This window comes from Paralichthys olivaceus, chromosome 5 (genome assembly GCF_024713975.1).
Source record: "Paralichthys olivaceus isolate ysfri-2021 chromosome 5, ASM2471397v2, whole genome shotgun sequence".
Classification (NCBI taxonomy): Eukaryota; Metazoa; Chordata; class Actinopteri; order Pleuronectiformes; family Paralichthyidae; genus Paralichthys; species Paralichthys olivaceus.
Window position 1 is genome coordinate 6345699 of NC_091097.1, and position 17593 is coordinate 6363291.

At 42.2% G+C, this 17593-nt stretch overlaps 1 protein-coding gene and 1 non-coding gene across 2 annotated transcripts; both read right to left on the reverse strand.

Moving 5' to 3' along the window:
• Positions 1 to 3789: 3789 nt before the first annotated feature.
• On the reverse strand, positions 3790 to 11228 carry gfap (glial fibrillary acidic protein). The gene is made up of 9 exons (XM_020094629.2): positions 10688 to 11228; positions 9083 to 9143; positions 8884 to 8979; positions 8564 to 8725; positions 8328 to 8453; positions 6697 to 6917; positions 6567 to 6610; positions 6123 to 6205; positions 3790 to 5904 (listed from the first exon to the last, which is right to left on the reverse strand). Exons 1-9 carry the CDS (start codon positions 11206 to 11208, stop codon positions 5863 to 5865), a joined length of 1356 nt encoding a protein of 451 aa, XP_019950188.1. The 5' UTR covers positions 11209 to 11228; the 3' UTR covers positions 3790 to 5862.
• A 5566-nt stretch (positions 11229 to 16794) lies between these two features.
• Positions 16795 to 16866, reverse strand: trnac-gca (transfer RNA cysteine (anticodon GCA)). Its single transcript has one exon. It is a non-coding gene; the product is annotated as a tRNA-Cys (tRNA).
• Between the last annotated feature and the right edge of the window lie 727 nt (positions 16867 to 17593).

Consider the following 17593-nt stretch of genomic DNA (forward strand, 5'->3'; position numbering starts at 1 on the left):
TTCTGTTGAGTGGTATTTACAGACCTCCGCCAAATGTTTTGACCCCTGTCCGTTTCTATGTTGGTTTGTTTTTTTCAGTAGGACGATGTATAAACGACACGATGGATTTCAGTGAAACTTAGAGGAAGGATGGGAAATAGGCCAAGAAGGAACCCATCGAATTTTGATGCACATCTGGAAAATCTTTCACTTTCTTTAGCATTGGGAGATCAGTTGTTTGTTTGTTTGTTGTTGTTTTTTACATTTTCACCGAATTCCGTTGGAATCATTCTTGCATATTGATAAAAAAATCATTCATGTTAAGGGGACTGATATCTTCTTGATAAATTTGGTGGAGTTCAACATAAAAATCTTGGATACTGGATTCAAATGTGCAACATTTGACTTCGGCTATTTGGGGTCAATGAAAAATCAAAACAATAACATAACACTTAGTTTGATGACATCATGGGATCATAGGAGCTGGTGTCTTCACCACCATTACTGACGCTACTCAGGCACAAATCATGTTCACGGACGAGGTAATGTATTAAAGTTTTATTCACGTTATGCAGCTTACAGCACTGAATGACCGTGATCCATTACGAGAAAAAAGAGCTGACTGGCTAACTGGTTATCAGTGAGTTCATCTCATATATTGACAGTTATAACAGAGATGGTCAAAACCCCAGAGAAAGCAGACATGACACAATTTGAAGGAAACCAAAACAGCAGCTCCTATTACTTTTGAACATTGTTGGAAACATTTTGAATCATTTAAGTACACAAGTCAACAAAGTGTATAATATATGTCTCTTTGTTTTTAGATATTTTCATGAACTGTTACATATGTCTTTGGGTGGTCTCATAAGGGGCCTGGGTGGTCTTCGTTTTATATGGTTTTATGTGTCATAATCTAAAACACTTACTTACACTCCAGATGTGACCTATTGTTATTTAATAGAGACCATTAAGAGACCATTGATGAGCTGTCAAGTTGGTGACCTACACACCTAAAAAGTCATCACTCCACTTTGTCCAGAGAAAAGCAGCTGCTATGGGCACACGTTCACAGATGCAGCGGTTCAGTCGGTGCAGGGTGTCCAGAGATCAGAGAGAGTGTGGGCTTCACACTCCAGCAGACGGGCTGAGGTGGTTGCTCTGTGTTTTCTCTCGATGGCCCCGATGAAACGAGGGCTAAAATTAACCAAGGAGCGCACATGCCTTCCCATGACCCTTTAGTGTGAGAGCCAAGTGAGACAGGAATGTGCATGAAGGAAGGCGGCGCACGCATGATGTGAGTTTGTTTTGTTGGACCCGCTGCAGCACCTCACTGATTCTCTCCATGTATGAGAGCTTTATGACTTTGTCTGTTAATTGAAAACAAGTACAAATTGATATAAAACCAAATGTATTGACTTTAGGGACACCTTTACAAACCACAGACTGTAAATGAAGATGGACGATGTGACAATTCCAAAAAATGAAGCTATCTCATTTCTACTTCTGTTTTAGTTACTTAGTTTTAGACGGTGACAAATGATGCAAGCTGGTTCATTTTTTTCAAATAGAAGGTGGAGAGAATATGTCACAAATGAGAAGCTTGATATTTGCATTTGCACGTGAAAATCACATGTAATTGATGTTTCATAAAAAAAATTAAAAAAAATCAGATTATTTTACTTTCAGTTCATTGACTTAAAAACTAAAATTTAACGTAAACCAAACAACAAAAATTATTATAACTTGCAGCTTTAGTGGCAATATGAGATTTCTATAATGTTGAAATATTTTGCTGCAACAGTTAGACACAAGGAATGTCTTGGGGGAAGAAAATGATATCGATAACATGATTCTCAATCTAAAATCATGTGCACACCTCCTCGGTGTCCAGGCTTGTGCTGGCATTGTGTGTATTCATGTTTTCTTGAGCTGACATTACAGCTGTTGTCACTGCACCGCCTGAGGAAACATAGTTAATTTAAAAATGCCCATCTCCGTCACCCCTTCCCAGCCTTGTGGAAAAAGAACTGGATGGGAAAGTGTTTCTGAGTCAGACGGCAAGTCCCCCAGCACCCTTGAATGCCGGGGGTTTTATTTGCCTGGAATTCCTTCAGCTCAGGGTCACCTTCAGTGCAGACCTGAGACCTTCCATTCCTCTGATAAGAGCCGGACAGAAGAGATACATACTGTACTTTACACATACTTCAAAACACACACACATATCATTCCAAAGGATAAACTAGCAAATTAAAAGGAAAACAACGTCCTTTGTGAATCTGAATCCAGTTAAATCCCAATATTCAGAGACTAAAACCACTTATGTGGACTAATTACATCATTTACTTCCATTAAATGTTTATTTTATCAAACTTCAATCATTCATTTGAATGCTTTTTGACCAGGAGACAAATAAGAGCGTGGACATGATCTTACACTTTGAGTTCTTTTACCAAGGAAGAGCTCTGTGCTCAACATATGCTATTAGTTTGGTAGATTACAGTCACACATTCATATTTTTATTCAACTACAGAATTAATAATCACTTTGTGCAATGAGCCTTCAATCTTTTTCATTTAGATTATATTCTGAGACACTTTTCGAACTGTTTCTGACTATTCATTTTCCCACATTGAGCATTTTATTACCCACATAGATAATTCACGACTTGAATTCTCATATTGTGACTGTACTGCACTCAGTGACAAAGCCAGTCACTTTATTCGATCTTTAACTTTCATAATTGGGAGATTTGTCTTTGTTAGATGTTATTGTGCGTTGGCGGCATAGTGGTGCAGTGGTACTGTCACCTCACAGCAAAAGCGTTCCCAGTTCGAATTGCGGTTTGGCCCGGGGCCTTTCTGTGTGTGGGGCTCGGTGTGCATGTTCTCCCCGTGTTTCTGTGTGTTTTCTCTGGGCACTCCTGCTTCCTCCCACAGTCCAAAGACCTTCGATTGGGAGAAGGCTGATTGGAGACTTGATTGTGATACACTGGCGACCGGTCCAGGGTGTGTCCCACCTCTCGCCAGCTCCCCAACACCACCCACAAGGGTTAAGTGTTAATTGGTGGATAGATTTTGAAATGCAGAAGCATAATGTGCAGGAAGGGTTTTCATTATTTGAACTCAGCTGTCTGAACTACTCACACGCACACGTGCAGTGAAACAGTTTTTGTTGCTGTTGCCCTTTTCAACATCCGCAGTCCTCATTCAAAAAATAAAAAAATATCCCAGAGTTTATTTGATGTTAATATGATGCTTTGGCTGTCAGAGTCAATGAAACAAATGGGTATCTTACAGTTCTTTAAATGAGGAACTTCCAGCAGTGGAGTTATATCTCTCTTATAGTCTTGTTCCCAGTAGGAAGTGATCTTTTAAGGGACCGGATAAACAACATGGTTGGTTTCATTATGGGTACCTGATTATTGTTTTGAGACACATTTTGTCTTTCACCACTCAAACAAACCACACTGACATTTAACTCCCTAGGATCCATAGCTTCTCAGCAGAATCAGCACAGTGACATTTCAGATAATAGACCTTTTCTGAACTGAATGGTCAGGTGTCTAACAAACAAGTGCATCTGAGGCAACACTTGTCTCTGCTTGGATACAGTAACTCATAGTGAGCTGATATAACAGGAAGTGGAGTCATCAGCTCTGCAGTGCAACCTGCCTGATTGAGCCCGTTTCCTGCTGTAAACCTCTGACAGCCTAAAGTTGACTGTCAGTATATTTAATGCTCATTCCAGTGAGATGAAAGCTGACATTGTGTGTATGTGTGTCAGAGGAAAACACCAACAGGCATGAGCTCTAACAAACACAATCTTTTATTGGTGTTAAGTCAACATGGTTCCACAGCTTGTAGCACTGGTCAAAACAAATGTTATATTCACATATGCAGAGGTTTCAGCAGCTGCGTCTTTGTTACGAGACTCAGAATTTCTAATAAACACAAAACAAAGTGAATACACGAGAGGGCTGGATGTTAATGGGAGAAACAGAAGAAAGGGTTGTGTGATGGGGGTGGAAGTTGCAGAGGGGAGAAGAAGGTGGGAGGCACATGGGAAAACGAATCACAGTGTGTCCTTGGCGATGAGCAGAGACAGCCAGCCAGCGTATAGGACCATTCTCATTAGTGCCAGAGGCCTGTCAGCATGGCTACAGTCAGCCGGGCTTCAAGAGAATCACAAGGATTACAGTGTCGGAGCTGTGACGTCCATCCATCCATCCTTACAGCACTTTTGACTTCAACATCCTTCTTTTCAAAATAAAAACAAGGGTTCCAGTGACACTGCTGGGTTGTGGGATTTGTTTGAGGTTATCTCCACAGCACCCTCCTCCACCTCTGTGTCTCTCTCTGCTATCAGTCGAACACTACAGAAACTGGCTGGTGAATTCGGAGGATTAACTGGAAGGTGGGAGCAAAGGTCGAGTCAGTTCCCAAACACCCTCCTCCACACCTCCAGCCCGGCCCTGTCCCTATCACCACTCGTGCTGGATAAGTGGGCAGACCCTGACACGTCCCGGTGTCAAAAAATGATCATGTATTATCAGGTTGTGTCAGAGAAACACCACCAGATGAGTGTGTGGTGGAAAAATTTGTGAAGACGAGAGGCAGTAAATTCAGGGTTGATATTTGTTTTTTTTTTCCACTTATTTGTGCTGATTAGATTTTTTCAATTCCAGACAATTGCACGTGGTCACCAGGTTAAAAAAAACAAAACTAAAACAATGTAGTGAACATGTGTCATTGGCATAGTCGCAGCAGAAAAGAATACAAAACAAAACTGTTACGACTAGAAATTGTTATTGTTTATTTATTCAGGTAAAACCTTTCTCACAGATGACCTCAGCAAAGTTGACAAGAAATAAACCACTGCATTTGGAATTGAGTTGCGAAAACATGCATGAGTAGATGCATCTGTGTTAAAATACAGTGTACTTTAGTTACATTTAAGACTCTGCAGTGATTTCTTGTTCTGCTCTGACGTGTTTTGTGTAGTGTACATCCTCTGTGTCAGAATAAGGATAAATACAGTGAGTGTCTGTAAATCTAGAGCCTGGACACAGTGTCTACAGACCAGAACAGACAGATCCTGTCTTTGTTTTTCCTCTTGGTCAGATAAAGTTCTAGACATTCAGAGCAGCAGCAGAAGATCATGAAAACAAACCAGGTGAGCTCCGACAAATTCCAACCCGAGAGCAGGTCTAGTCAGAAGCATGTAAGACTTGCTCTTGTGTGCAGGACCTTAAAGCAACGTGTGATTGCTGCAGCAAAGAAATGAGATGTAACATAGCACCAAGTCAAAAGGAAAAAGAAAAAATCCACCTAGATTCATCCTGCCAAACATTGCTCTAACATACACAAATCTCTCATTCCCTGCCCGAATCCCACTCTGACATCTGCAATAGCCCAAACTCCCTCTTGCATCTTCCTCACCATATTTCACATACACAATAACCACATGTCGACCTCCACCACGTATTAGCTAAACAAGATCGCTACATTTCGAGGCCTCCTCTACACCAGCTAATCTGACACAGTGCTAACAAATTACTCCAAGTTAAAATTAAACACATTACCAGTAAATTCCAGCCCTTTTTTCTTCACTGGAACAAGCTACAGACCATTTAAGATGAACTCAAGCTAAGTGGAGCTGTACAAAAAACTAAACATGGATCCTTCAGGGCAGAAATTCTAGTCATGACGTTTTGTCGTATTTGATGGTTATCACAGGCAGTAAATAGTTTAGTCCAAGGATGACGATGAAAGGAGAGACAAATGAAATTATGTGATCGGGCTGCTGTGGGGTTTAGAAACAAAGTGATTATATGCATTGAAAATCCTCATCTTTTAAGGAGGATGTGATGGGAGAGCTGATTTAAGAAAGATCTTTGCGTTCAGTGGTTGAATCCTTAATGATCTGAAAAAAAAAGAAGAGAAAAAAAGAGGTTTATAAATAAAAGTCTCTGGTGAGTTTTTGGATTAGTTGTTGCACCAGGCATCAGGTGTGGTGAGCGACAGCCAATAATTGTGAGAACCTGCAGAAGGGTTCAACATTGCCCTCCAGAGGGACTGGGTAAGAGGTGCAATGTGCAGCTGGAAGTGAGAGCGTGAGTGTGTTTCTGTGGAAGAACGTACCTCCCCGTCTCTGGTCTCCACAGTCCGAACCAGGATGCCCCTCTTCACATGAGTCTCTGGGCTTTTGGTGTCCAGATTAGTTTCTGAAATGTGAGCGTACGGAGAGAGGGGCATTATTCAGACCAGAGTAGTCATCTAAACAGTAGCAGAGTGTTTTAAGGAGGGTCTTTCAGAAACACATAATGCTAAATCATATTATTCCAATGCTAAATCATATTATTCCATATATTATCTTCAAACTCAAAGCACAAACCTCTGCCAAGGCCCAAAAAGTCTTCTTATGAAACCACATTTAAATTCACCAAATCTGGATTCGTAGTCATCACGACAAGATTTTCAAAGTTTCTACAAACAATGATTATCCAGACACAATCCAAATGCATGTGTAAAAATATTAAAAGCAGCTCAAGGGACAAAAATGTATGGGTCTCGTTTGATACTGACCTCTAAACTGCAGGTTGGAAAAGCTCTGAACTGGAATAGTGATCCTGGAGGAGCAGAGGAGAAACAACATCATCACATACACATGTCCACTGTACACCTGTACACTCCAGTCCACAGGGCCATGGCACACCTGCTCTCCTCTCCCTCCAGCAGCTTCCTATAGGTGGCGATCTCGATGTCCAGGGCCAGCTTGACGTTGAGGAGGTCCTGGTACTCCTGCAGGTGTCTCGCCATCTCCTCCTTCAGGGCATGGATCTCCTCCTCCATACGGCTCACTGTATCCTGGTAACCGCCGGTCTCCATGGCGAAGCGGTCTTCCATCTCTCGGAGCTGGCGTTCCAGAGAATCATTCTGACGGAGGAGAGACAAGAGTGGGTGATGAATCTCTGCAGCAGGTCCCACCAGCATCTGATGAAGTTGACTGAGGTGTCATTTAAGATGTTCACACCCATTTCTTTTCTTTTTCACACATGTGGAGCTTCACAGCATCTGCATTCAGTCACCACCAAATAATGTGTGCTGTGGTATAACCATTTACATTCATTTGTTTATCCTTTATTTAAATAATGCCCAATGAAAATGATACGGTGCATGTGAATTCCTATACATTTATACTTGTACGCAAGCAGATGTAAAGAAGAATGGCACTCATTAGAGCACATACCTCCAACAAGGGCCAACAGTTTCTTCATGAAACCACATTTAGATTCACTAAAGATCCAGATTTTTATTTGGATCTGCACCGAATTCCATACTCTCATAAATATTAGTTACGGAAACATCATTTTTAGTTAACCAGAATGAATTATTCTCTGAGAAATCAATGAACATGTTGAAAAACATTCAATCATGAGACTGAGAGCATAAAAGACCTGCTGAAGAAAGACAAGTCTGCTCAAATCATCCAGAAAAGAGTTGAAGAAGATACTGAAAGTGAAGGCAAGAGAAATTGTTTCCTTGAAGGACAGTCTCAGCGTTCAGCAGGACGAAACCGAGACAAAAATGAGTTGGACACCATCAACAAAGAGCTGCAGATGCAGGAGGACATTAAGCTCTTCATCCTAAAAAACACTGAGCTCCAAGTAGGTTTCATCAGATCACTTTGATTTGAATAATGTTTTTTATGATCATGTGTTTGTTTCAGATTTAGAGTTTGAAGAGAAAATAATGACAGAATGTCGTCTCTGTCTTTTCAGGAACTATCCTCAATGTCTGATGAAGAAAAGGTGAAGCTGAAGGAGAAAAAGATCCTGGAGAAGGAGGTGGAGAAGAGAGTGAAGAAGAAGCTGAAAGAATGTGCAGGAGAAGAGAGTGAGGAAAGAGGTGAAGAAGCGAGAGAAGGATGGAAAGAAGGAGAAGAGAAAATGCTTTTATTTTCCATTCAAACAAACCTGACTCATACATTATCGTTGTGCTTCCATAAAGTAAACTGCAGCTGAAACCTTTCATATGTATGAGAAACAGCACCTTCCAGTGTTTAAAGCTCAGTACTACATCTAAGTGTCCACACTGGAAAACTATCATTGTGTGACACAATGCAAATAGTGTCTGTTGATGCTGATGGTAAAAACACAGAACTAGATTAGAAGAACGTGCTCTGCATAGAAAGGCCCCTGGCTGACCCCAGGTTCGAACCTAGAAGAAGCATGCAGTTTTGACGCGACAGTGCGCACCACTGTTCCATCGTACACACTCATCGGATTGTAAGAAAACATAGTGGCAGTGTCTCCCACAGTCTTTTCTGTGGTTTAGTAGACTTACTGTTCCACGGAGAGCCTCCATGTCACAGGTCACCACTTGGACCTGGCGCCGGTATTCGTTGGCCTCTTGCTTGGCTTGGCGCAGGGCTTCTGCGTTTCTATTGGCTGCATCTGTCAGGTCAGCAAACTGCACGGGAAGACAAACAGTCAATTGGCCTGTTTCTGTTACATCTGACGTTATTCGACTCTGTATGGCTGCACCTCTCAGTGCTCTGTGCAACATCACAGTGTCCTGACCTTGGATCTGTACCACTCCTCCGTATCCTGCATGTTTGAGGAGGCCATGGTTTCATACTGGACCCTGATGTCTCTCAGGGCAGCAGTCAGGTCGGGTTTGGGCACATCCAGGTCAACGTGCACCTGCTGGGTCATGATCTGCTCCTGTAACTCACGCAGCTCCTGATGACGGAAAAGGATATTGGGAAAAAATGTTGAGAACAAAATAAACATCAACATGAGCTTCAGAGAGGAGTGATAATTGGAAATATGTCAACTGGAGGTAAACTTGCCTCACAATTTGTTATCTGTCACCTTGTTCTTTTAATTTTATCCCTTACCTCCTCATGGATCTTCTTCAGGAAGTTGATCTCATCCTGCAGGGCATCGATCTTCCTCTCTAACTGGACACGATTTAGAGAAGCCTCGTCCACATCCTTTAAGCAGACAATGAGGAATATGGAGGAATGGGTGTGGACGGAGGACAGACATGCTGAATATCCAAACTGTTTAGATGACGACTCAGGGAAAAATAATTACCTGTCTAAAGGCGTTCAAGTTGTTCTCTGCATCCTGTCGGAGGCCGATCTCGTCCTGCAGCCTAAGGAAAAGGAAAAGTTGGATCAGCAATAAGCTACTGAATCAAACTTGTACCATTGAATTGACATCCTGATTATTTCCAGATACAATTTTATGTGAGAGGTTTATATATACATTTTACAGAAAGATATATAAACACCAACAATTATATACTCTAATGTACAACAGCAACTTTTTGCCTTAAAAAGGACAAAGGTACAGTTTTGAAATTCAAATGGGACTTCTCTGTAAAATTAGGAGTCAAATTGTGAGGGCTGAAAACAGTTCAAGCGTTTTAATCATTGCTGCTGTCTCCGTGCTGCAGGAGAAGATGGGGGCTCAGCTGAAAGGGGGGCTCACGCATCATTAAACATTCACTCCGATCTCACAGCCCTTTCCCACGGGATGGTGTTCTCACACACACACACACACACACGCACACACGCCCCCGCATGCAAACACACCATCCTGCAATCCATCTGAGACAGGGAAACATAAACGCTCAGATTCGGGGTAACATCTGTACAGCTTCACGCAGATGTGGTGACCTTTGACCCTCTCAGCCACGACCATCCACTCTGTCGTCTGCGAGTGGACCAGCAGCTCTGTGGTAATCAGAGGGCGGAGAGGAGTCCGAAGTCAACTTTTCTACCCTGACTAAATGAAATTATACATTCGTAACCCTTGCGCACCTTCAGTGATAAACAATTCTGGATGTGCAACTGCAAGAAACACAAGGGACAAGAGAACATCTGCTCGGCTGCGTGCTCCCTTTGTGAATGGCCACCATTGTGTTTGCCTCATTCCTCCACACTCGTTCAATGACGAGGGGTTCAGCCAGGATCAAGTTTGTAAAAAGAGGGATCCAGGAGGAAAGCCCGGGCAGAGCACAGTGGTCTGCATTCCAACACGTCAGAGTCCAATCAAATCTGCATATAAATAGATTTGCTTTTTTTTTTTTAAAGACGATACTCACAGCTAAGCAACAAACTGGTCACTTTACCTCTGATAATTAGTAAAATCTGAAAACAACCAATACACAGAACTGATCCGAAGCTAAATCAACTAAAGGTTGTTGTCGACACATCTTTTTATACTCAACCCATTTACATTTTATAGATTTCTGCCTGCTGCTACTTTGTTTTGAACCAGCAACATGTAGACAAGACAGAAATCCTTGCATTGGAAGATTTGGGAGAAATTCAACGTATAAAACAAAAGAATTAAGAAAGTATTAAAGTCTTTTGATTCATTTAAACTCTGTTTTTATGATCATAGGCTTTTTGGTCATTGTTTGTTGCCTTAATGAAGAGCTTGTGCATTCAATTTCTATTCTAACATAAACAGCTTTGAAATAATTTTTCTATATTTATTAAGATTGTATTATTTCTCGTGAAACTTATGGTATCATAATTTTGATCTTAAAGATAATTTTTTTCCATTATTCCTCTGACAGCTGAACTTCAGTTACAGTAGAGAAAATCCACAGAAGGTTGATTTGACTTCTCTATCCATCACATCAACAACATCCTCCGCCCACTGGAGCCCCACCCTGTTTCCTCCTACCTCTGCTTGAGTGTTCCCACATCTGCGGCCAGGTTGTCCCTCTCTATCTCCAGCCGAGCTTTGCCATTAGTGAGACCGTCCACCTGCCGCCGCAGCTCTCTCAGCTCCTCCTGGTAGATGTCTCCCAGGTGGCTGGGCTCCTTCCCCTTCACCTGGGTCAGCTCTGCCACCAGAAGCTTGTTCTGCTGCTCCAGCAGGCGCACCTTCTCGATGAAGTTGGCAAAGCGGTCGTTCAGGCCCATCATCTCCAACTTCTCGTTGGAGCGGGTCTCCTTGAAATGGGCCTTCATCAGGGAGTCTGCGGAGAAGTCCAGCCGGTCGGCGGGGCTCCCCAGGAAAAGGGCCGTGTTGGTAGAGCCCAGGGAGATCCTGGACATGGGGCTGGCGTGGGTGGGGTTGCGAGGGGAGCCATGCCAGGAGTAGCGGTTGGAGGAAAGGCTCCCGATTCTGGTGGCTGTGGAGCTCGGGCCCTGAGGCCCATAACGCTTCCTGTATGAGGACTGGATTCTCTGACTCTCCATGATGGGGAATGAAGCTCGCTTGGGGCACAGACAAGGCTTTTATAGAGGCGAGCGTACCCCCCAAGTCCAGAGCAGAGAGGCAACAGGGTGGGGCAGAGAGAAGGGAGGGTGGCAGGCACTGAATGGGACAAAAAGGGAGAGTGAAGGGGTGGTTTACATGACACTCACAAAGCTGTGCGCCAGGGATTGTCTGTGCTCGTCCACTCAACTAAAAACTTCTCTTGGCTTTCTCCCTCTCTCCCCCCACTGCTTGCCTCTCCCCGGGCCACTGACTCACTCTCTCTCTCTTACTTTCACCCCCTTTTTGTCTGTCTCGCTTTCTTTCTGTTCCAACTGAATGAAAAGGAATTTGTGAGACGGAGTCTGGCCACCAATTCAACCTGACCACACATGCACTCTGACAAAAACAGAAACAGAGAGAGAGAGAGTTTGATCGGACAAAAGGACAGAGTTGTTGGGAAGAGTTCTCCACTTACTAACAAGAGAAAGTATCAGCAGACTGAGAGAGACGCAGAAATAAACACAAAATATTAGATATGTTTCTAAAGTAAAACCTGCAGGGTTTTATGAAATTCAACAGTGTTGGGAGACCAACTGACAAACGCTTTTGTCTCTCCTCTCTGTTTATCGCACAGTTACATAACAAGGAAACAACTTAGAATAATTCAGTAAACACCGGTTAATTATTAGATCAAATCACATTTTTCAGTTTCACTGTTTTGATAAAATAAACATATGATAGATATTACAGGAAGGAATTATTGTTATGTTATATTGGATTATTACTGATATATTTATTATTTAGTATTTGAGGGGGTTATTTAAGCCTTCAATAGAGAGAGTAACGAGGTGACAGTAGATGAGAGAGAGATGTCAAAATGTTCCCCAGAAAAGATCAGAATATCATTGGGTTCATGTTGTGCTCAGTTAGTGACCATCAGTTGTACATTACTTTTCACAATGCATTGTGGGAAACAAGAGGTCCACTGTATAGGGTATAACAATTTCACTTAACATTTGGACAACACTACATAAGGGCAAACTCACTGTATAGTGGAATATATGGTGGCTAGGGAGGGATTTCGGGCACATGGCTCAGCAGAGCATCTCCAGCTGAGTCTGTATAATCACTCCCCCTGTGAAAGGTGGCAGAGCGAGCTGCCACACAGACACCAAGAGAGGCGCCATGGACAGAGAGCTTCTGTGTTCCTGTACATGACAGAAGCCAGGCTGATTTATGATTGATTTATGTTTGAGGTACTACGTTTTAATTTGGGGTGAATAAAAACTTTTACTGGCGAGTCACTATCATCTGGCTGGTGTTTAGGGACCCATGGTGGCAGATGACTAGGCGACAGATACATCAAGAGAATGTATAGTTTATAGAAATGGAAATGTACATAATCTATCAAATCTGCAATCTGTCAATACTGTCTCCACTGATTTAAACAATTAATTAACCATTTAATCTGAATCCTAAATAAAGTTTTATAACCAGTATGTTGGCTATATTTCATAGACAAGACAAAGTTTGTGATGAAAAAGGCTATTTCTGTATCTCTACATTTATTCATTTGTACCAATATCATAATGAATGGGGTTAATGAAAATATATGAGGGGATTAATTCTATTAATTTGTTTTGCTGTCTCGGTGCGTGACATGGAGAAGAAAATACGTCACAAACATACATGTCCCAACATCGAATTTGTGCTCAAAATTAAGCACAGACCTGAAACATGACAGAATATTATTACCCACTAAACAACAACTTCTACATTGGTTTGAGCTTCATGCGGCAGGAGCGTATGCACACTTGTATTATAATTGGGGTAGAAAGCAGCCGTGGCTCCAGAGAGACTGCAGGACTCACTGTGTGCAGGTTATTAGACTCTGAAGACAGATGGATGGTAGAGACGAGGGAGTTGTGGGCTGTGAGGGGGGAGGAAGGGGAGTTCAGACCAAAACTGAACTCCAGGAGGACTGAGAGACTCGACTGCGTGACAAAACCATTTTCATCCATTTCCTTGACAACGGCAGGGCCACATATACGTCAGAGCACTTCAGCTTATCGCTTTCTGCCTCTGAAGAGGAGCTGATTTATGGAGATGATGAGACTGTGAGCGATGATGAGACTGCGAGTGAACATCCCAGAAGACTAAGAAGAATTAAAGACAGTAAAGTCCTTTGACACAACCACTGTCACGACAATTATGTTGTGAAAAACAACGTTTTATCACATTTACAAGCTTGTTTACTACAAACAATTACATACAATTAAATTGAATTAGTCTGAAGTTAAAAATACACACCATCAATTTGATATATGATATAAGGGTTTTAAAAGAAATATACACTTTTATACTTTTACTATAACCTCTTTAACTATAAGCAGTTGATTATTAACTAAATTTTTACTCTTGTCACTTCAAGTCAGTTTTCCTAATTGTTTGTCAGGTTCCATATAGTTCACATCACACTTTACCCTTTAATAAGCCCTGCTTTTGTGTCTTGAGATGGGCTCCTTATGAAACCACAGCTAAATTCAATAGATCCAGACTTTTATTTGGATCTGCACCAAATTATTTTATCAGTCCTGTAAACATGCAGATTCAGGATCCATGGATAATTCTCTGAGAAATCAACGAAATGTTGAAAGACGTGATTCAATGGGCTCTTCCCTGACCCATACCACATCCATCCACCAAGGTTTGTGGTTATCACTTCAGTAGATTTTGCGTAATCCTGCTGACTAGCCAACAACAGACAAGGGTGAAAACACACCCCTCCTTGGCGGTGGTAAAAACAAGTAAAGCAAACAAGACAACAATGGAAACCAATGGTTAAATGGTTGTAGGAAGCAGCAGGAAAATATGTCAAACTGTAAAACATGCATTTGAACAGTTTACAGCAAAAACCAAAACGTTCTTTTCCTACATCATTTAGAAACAACAGGATAAACGTTGCAGAAACATTGGCACGATCATTTCACAGGTCGTAAAACAACAGAGGGATATAAAGCTCCTCTTTGTTGGCGGGTCATCAAATCACGGCAAGTGGAAACCAGTGGCACTAGGAGACAGTGAATAAAGCCGCTACAACTCTACTATCTGGCCTCATGAGTGTTTTTTACTTTAAAAGCAGAATAACAACAACACGGTGTCTTGAATTCCAAGTGGACTCTGTTAATAGAGGTTAAACGACTCTAAGTCTGGCAGAGGTTTGTTGATTCAAAAGGCTCCACCTTGACGGATTGATGGCATGGTTGCATCATTATGGTGACACTAATTGTTTGGGCCCTCTGGATTTTTCAGACAATCACGGCCGTTGCCTCAGATCTGGTCACTGTGGTAATATGTCTGGAAGATTAAACATTCACACACAGAGAGGAGGAGGAAGACTGGTGCAGGCCTCGTCCTCCTCGTCCTCCTCGTCCTCCTCCCTCCCTCCCGCCCTGCTGCTGGAGCCAGAAGACGGCCAAGGCAAACAGCTGATTCATGTGTCCGACATGAGGAGAGCATCTCATTTGAGGGACTTACAAGGGAAAAGAGGTGTCGTGCAGAATGTTAACGCCGCTGCTGTTGCTGCACCCAAACTGAACTCAGGCCAAAACAACATGGCTGCCAGCTAAGATTGACCGAGGGCCACTCAACGCTCGCTTTGTGCTCTGGCATTTTACACCCAGAATCCTGCAGTGTGAACCTCACAACCTCTCATCCCTCAACCCCGCTGAAGGCTGAATGTACATGGCCACATACCAAATTGAATCCCGACCAACGAGCTGGAAATACTGCCTCACCTCCGTCACGACATCAAGGGCGTGTTTTCCTGGACAGGGTGAAAAGTAAATGTGGGGCAGGGTTTAATCTGGAGTAGTAGCTCTTGGTTTGAACACTGGCTCACTGAAACACACTGAGACAAACTTTAGTCACTTATTAGGCCTGTACTGTTCAGATCTGCCCCTGTTTAAGACTGAGTGAACTTAAACTTTTCACTGGGGTTTAAAGTTTTGGTTTGGACTTTGAACTTATTATTTCCTGTATGTCTTGCTTCTTACTTCCTGTCTTTTGTCCTGTTTGACGCTTCTATAGCTTTGTCTCAATCAGGGACACCTTAGTCGCACACAATCAGTCTTCTAACACAGCCCCTGAATTAAGACACAGCCTGTGATTGCCCTTATGTGTTTCACCTGTGCCTAATTCTCCCTATTCCCATATTTAGTTTCTGTGCTCCCCAATCTTCTTTGTCAGCCCATCTGTTTAGTGTTCAATTCCCTGTTTGTTCATGTCCATGTACATGAGTTTCACCTGGGTTTTTCTGCACTGACTTTAGAGATTTGAATTCTTGAATTTCCTCATGTCTGCCCCATTGCAATCAGAGCCTGTGTGCTTTGTTCAAACACTCCTGTCTGCCTTGTCCAGTGCCTGTAAATTGGCTGCAGTGACTCCCCAACCTAACATGTACCAAACTGAACAAGCAGCACCTGTGATAGTCATCAGAGAGAGAAAGCTACATATTGCACGATTGGAGGAGTAAAAACATTGGAGGCAGAACAAAAGTACACTTGCCAAAAACCTTTTAAATAATCAATGTCTAAAGAGAAAGTGTTGCAGGTTTTCTTCATTTCTTCATTTTGGTTTGTGTGTGAAGGGGTTTGTAAGATTTTTAAAGAACAAGTGGAATTAGTTTTTTGGCTGGTGGTGATGATCAATGTGCTTCATTACAAAACTGTTGTGACAAAAATAATATAAAGGCTCCATACAGTCTTGGTCCTTGTGGCCATTAAGGCTGGACATGTAACAGCTTTATCACTTTTCTTGGTATATACATTACGGTGATGTCTTGTAATTTCCAGCATAATTGAACTTGGGAAGAGGTCTAATCAACCAGAATAAGTAAAAAACACTGTTACCTTGCTCCAGGCCACGATATCAGTTGACTTAATATAATTTGTAGTTATAATTTATCATGGACCCTTTTCACCGCATCCAGTCATCATTTTTTTTAGAGAATTTAATAATTGTCCCACTTTATCAAATATTATTGATAATGTGGGTGTGCCACCAGGGTCTCACACACACAGCCAGAGACAAACGTGTCTTTTAATCGTGAGGACCAATCAGCTAACAGCCCTCACCTGCGCTGCCTGATCCTCTGGTACACGTTCAAATGTCCATTTTCAGCAGCAGATTTGCTTCATTATAACAAAGGTATCCGTGATATGTACCGCTGATTGATGTTACACTGGTCTTTGGCTCCCAACAAAAACAACAACGGATGTAAAGGAACACAGACTTGCAATTTCTTCTATAACACCTCACCAAAATTCTTGGATTTCTGGGTAATCCCAGAAAATCTGTGTGGTCCCCTATCTTCCCACGTTTACCTACTATTTCATGTCAAAATGGCTGCCATGAAAAAGGTGTTTAATTATAAATTATGGTTAATATGCTTTCACTGTGTCTCAAGTTTGTCTCGAGTTTGTTTCCTCTTTGGGAAACTGAATTTATTACATATATTAAATATTATAAAGCTGAGCTTATCCCATGTTTCACACAATCTAAACAACCAGCTCCATCTCTGAAACAGGGGGCACCCAGATTTGAACTGGGGACCTCTTGATCTGCAGTCAAATGCTCTACCACTGAGCTATACCCCCTCTTCTTCAACATGTGTAGACTTTAGGTCTTATCTGAGGAACACATGACGGTGTACAAACTTTGACAAATATCTGTCTGGCAGCTAGGCTTCTTAAAAAGCGAAACTCTGTTTTTACAAAGTGCTATATAAATAAAGTTTATTATTATTATTATTATATTGGTTCTTGAGTTTTGATGACCTCACACAATGTCAAACTGAGCAGAGGACTCACTGAAAAGAACAAGTTAAACACCAGTGTGGATCAGCAGCTCATAATATTCATCTACTTTTACTAAAGCAGCGTGTCCCAACACAAGACCTTTACTCCACTGAAGTGTGGTATTGCTAGTTTTCTGGATACTCAGGTGAGAGTAATCACAACAAGGATACAAACAACACGGCTGAAAGTTTCGGTCGGTACTGAAGCAGCAAGGCCTCATGGGAATGAGCTGTGAAAATCAGGGGGGCTTAACTGGGACAGACAGGCCGGCTATATGACTCAGCACCACTAGGTCCAAACAGAGCGCTGCCACAAAGAGGGCCGGTGGAGAGCCGGTTCAGGCCCAAAGCTCCAGTCTGCCTGTCAGCAGGAATCCTGGGGCCCTGAATACACCACACACATAGATCTGCATACCACACAAACACATCACCTAAAGGCACAGCACTCAGACACAAACACAGGCTAGATTTACTTCATTCATTCATGGAGGTGATAAAACTATGATCAACCCATCTCTGTGCTGCAC

What these genes read in the sequence shown, in the direction of transcription:
- gfap (XM_020094629.2), bottom strand. Translation starts at nt 11,208, where the DNA reads ATGGAGAGTCAGAGAATCCAGTCCTCATACAGGAAGCGTTATGGGCCT. An exon ending in TGAAGAAGATCCATGAGGAG is followed by an intron (nt 8,726 to 8,883) that starts GTAAGGGATAAA and finishes TTCCGTCATCAG; the next exon opens with GAGCTGCGTGAGTTACAGGA. An exon ending in TGGAGGCTCTCCGTGGAACA is followed by an intron (nt 6,918 to 8,327) that starts GTAAGTCTACTA and finishes CTCCTCCGTCAG; the next exon opens with AATGATTCTCTGGAACGCCA.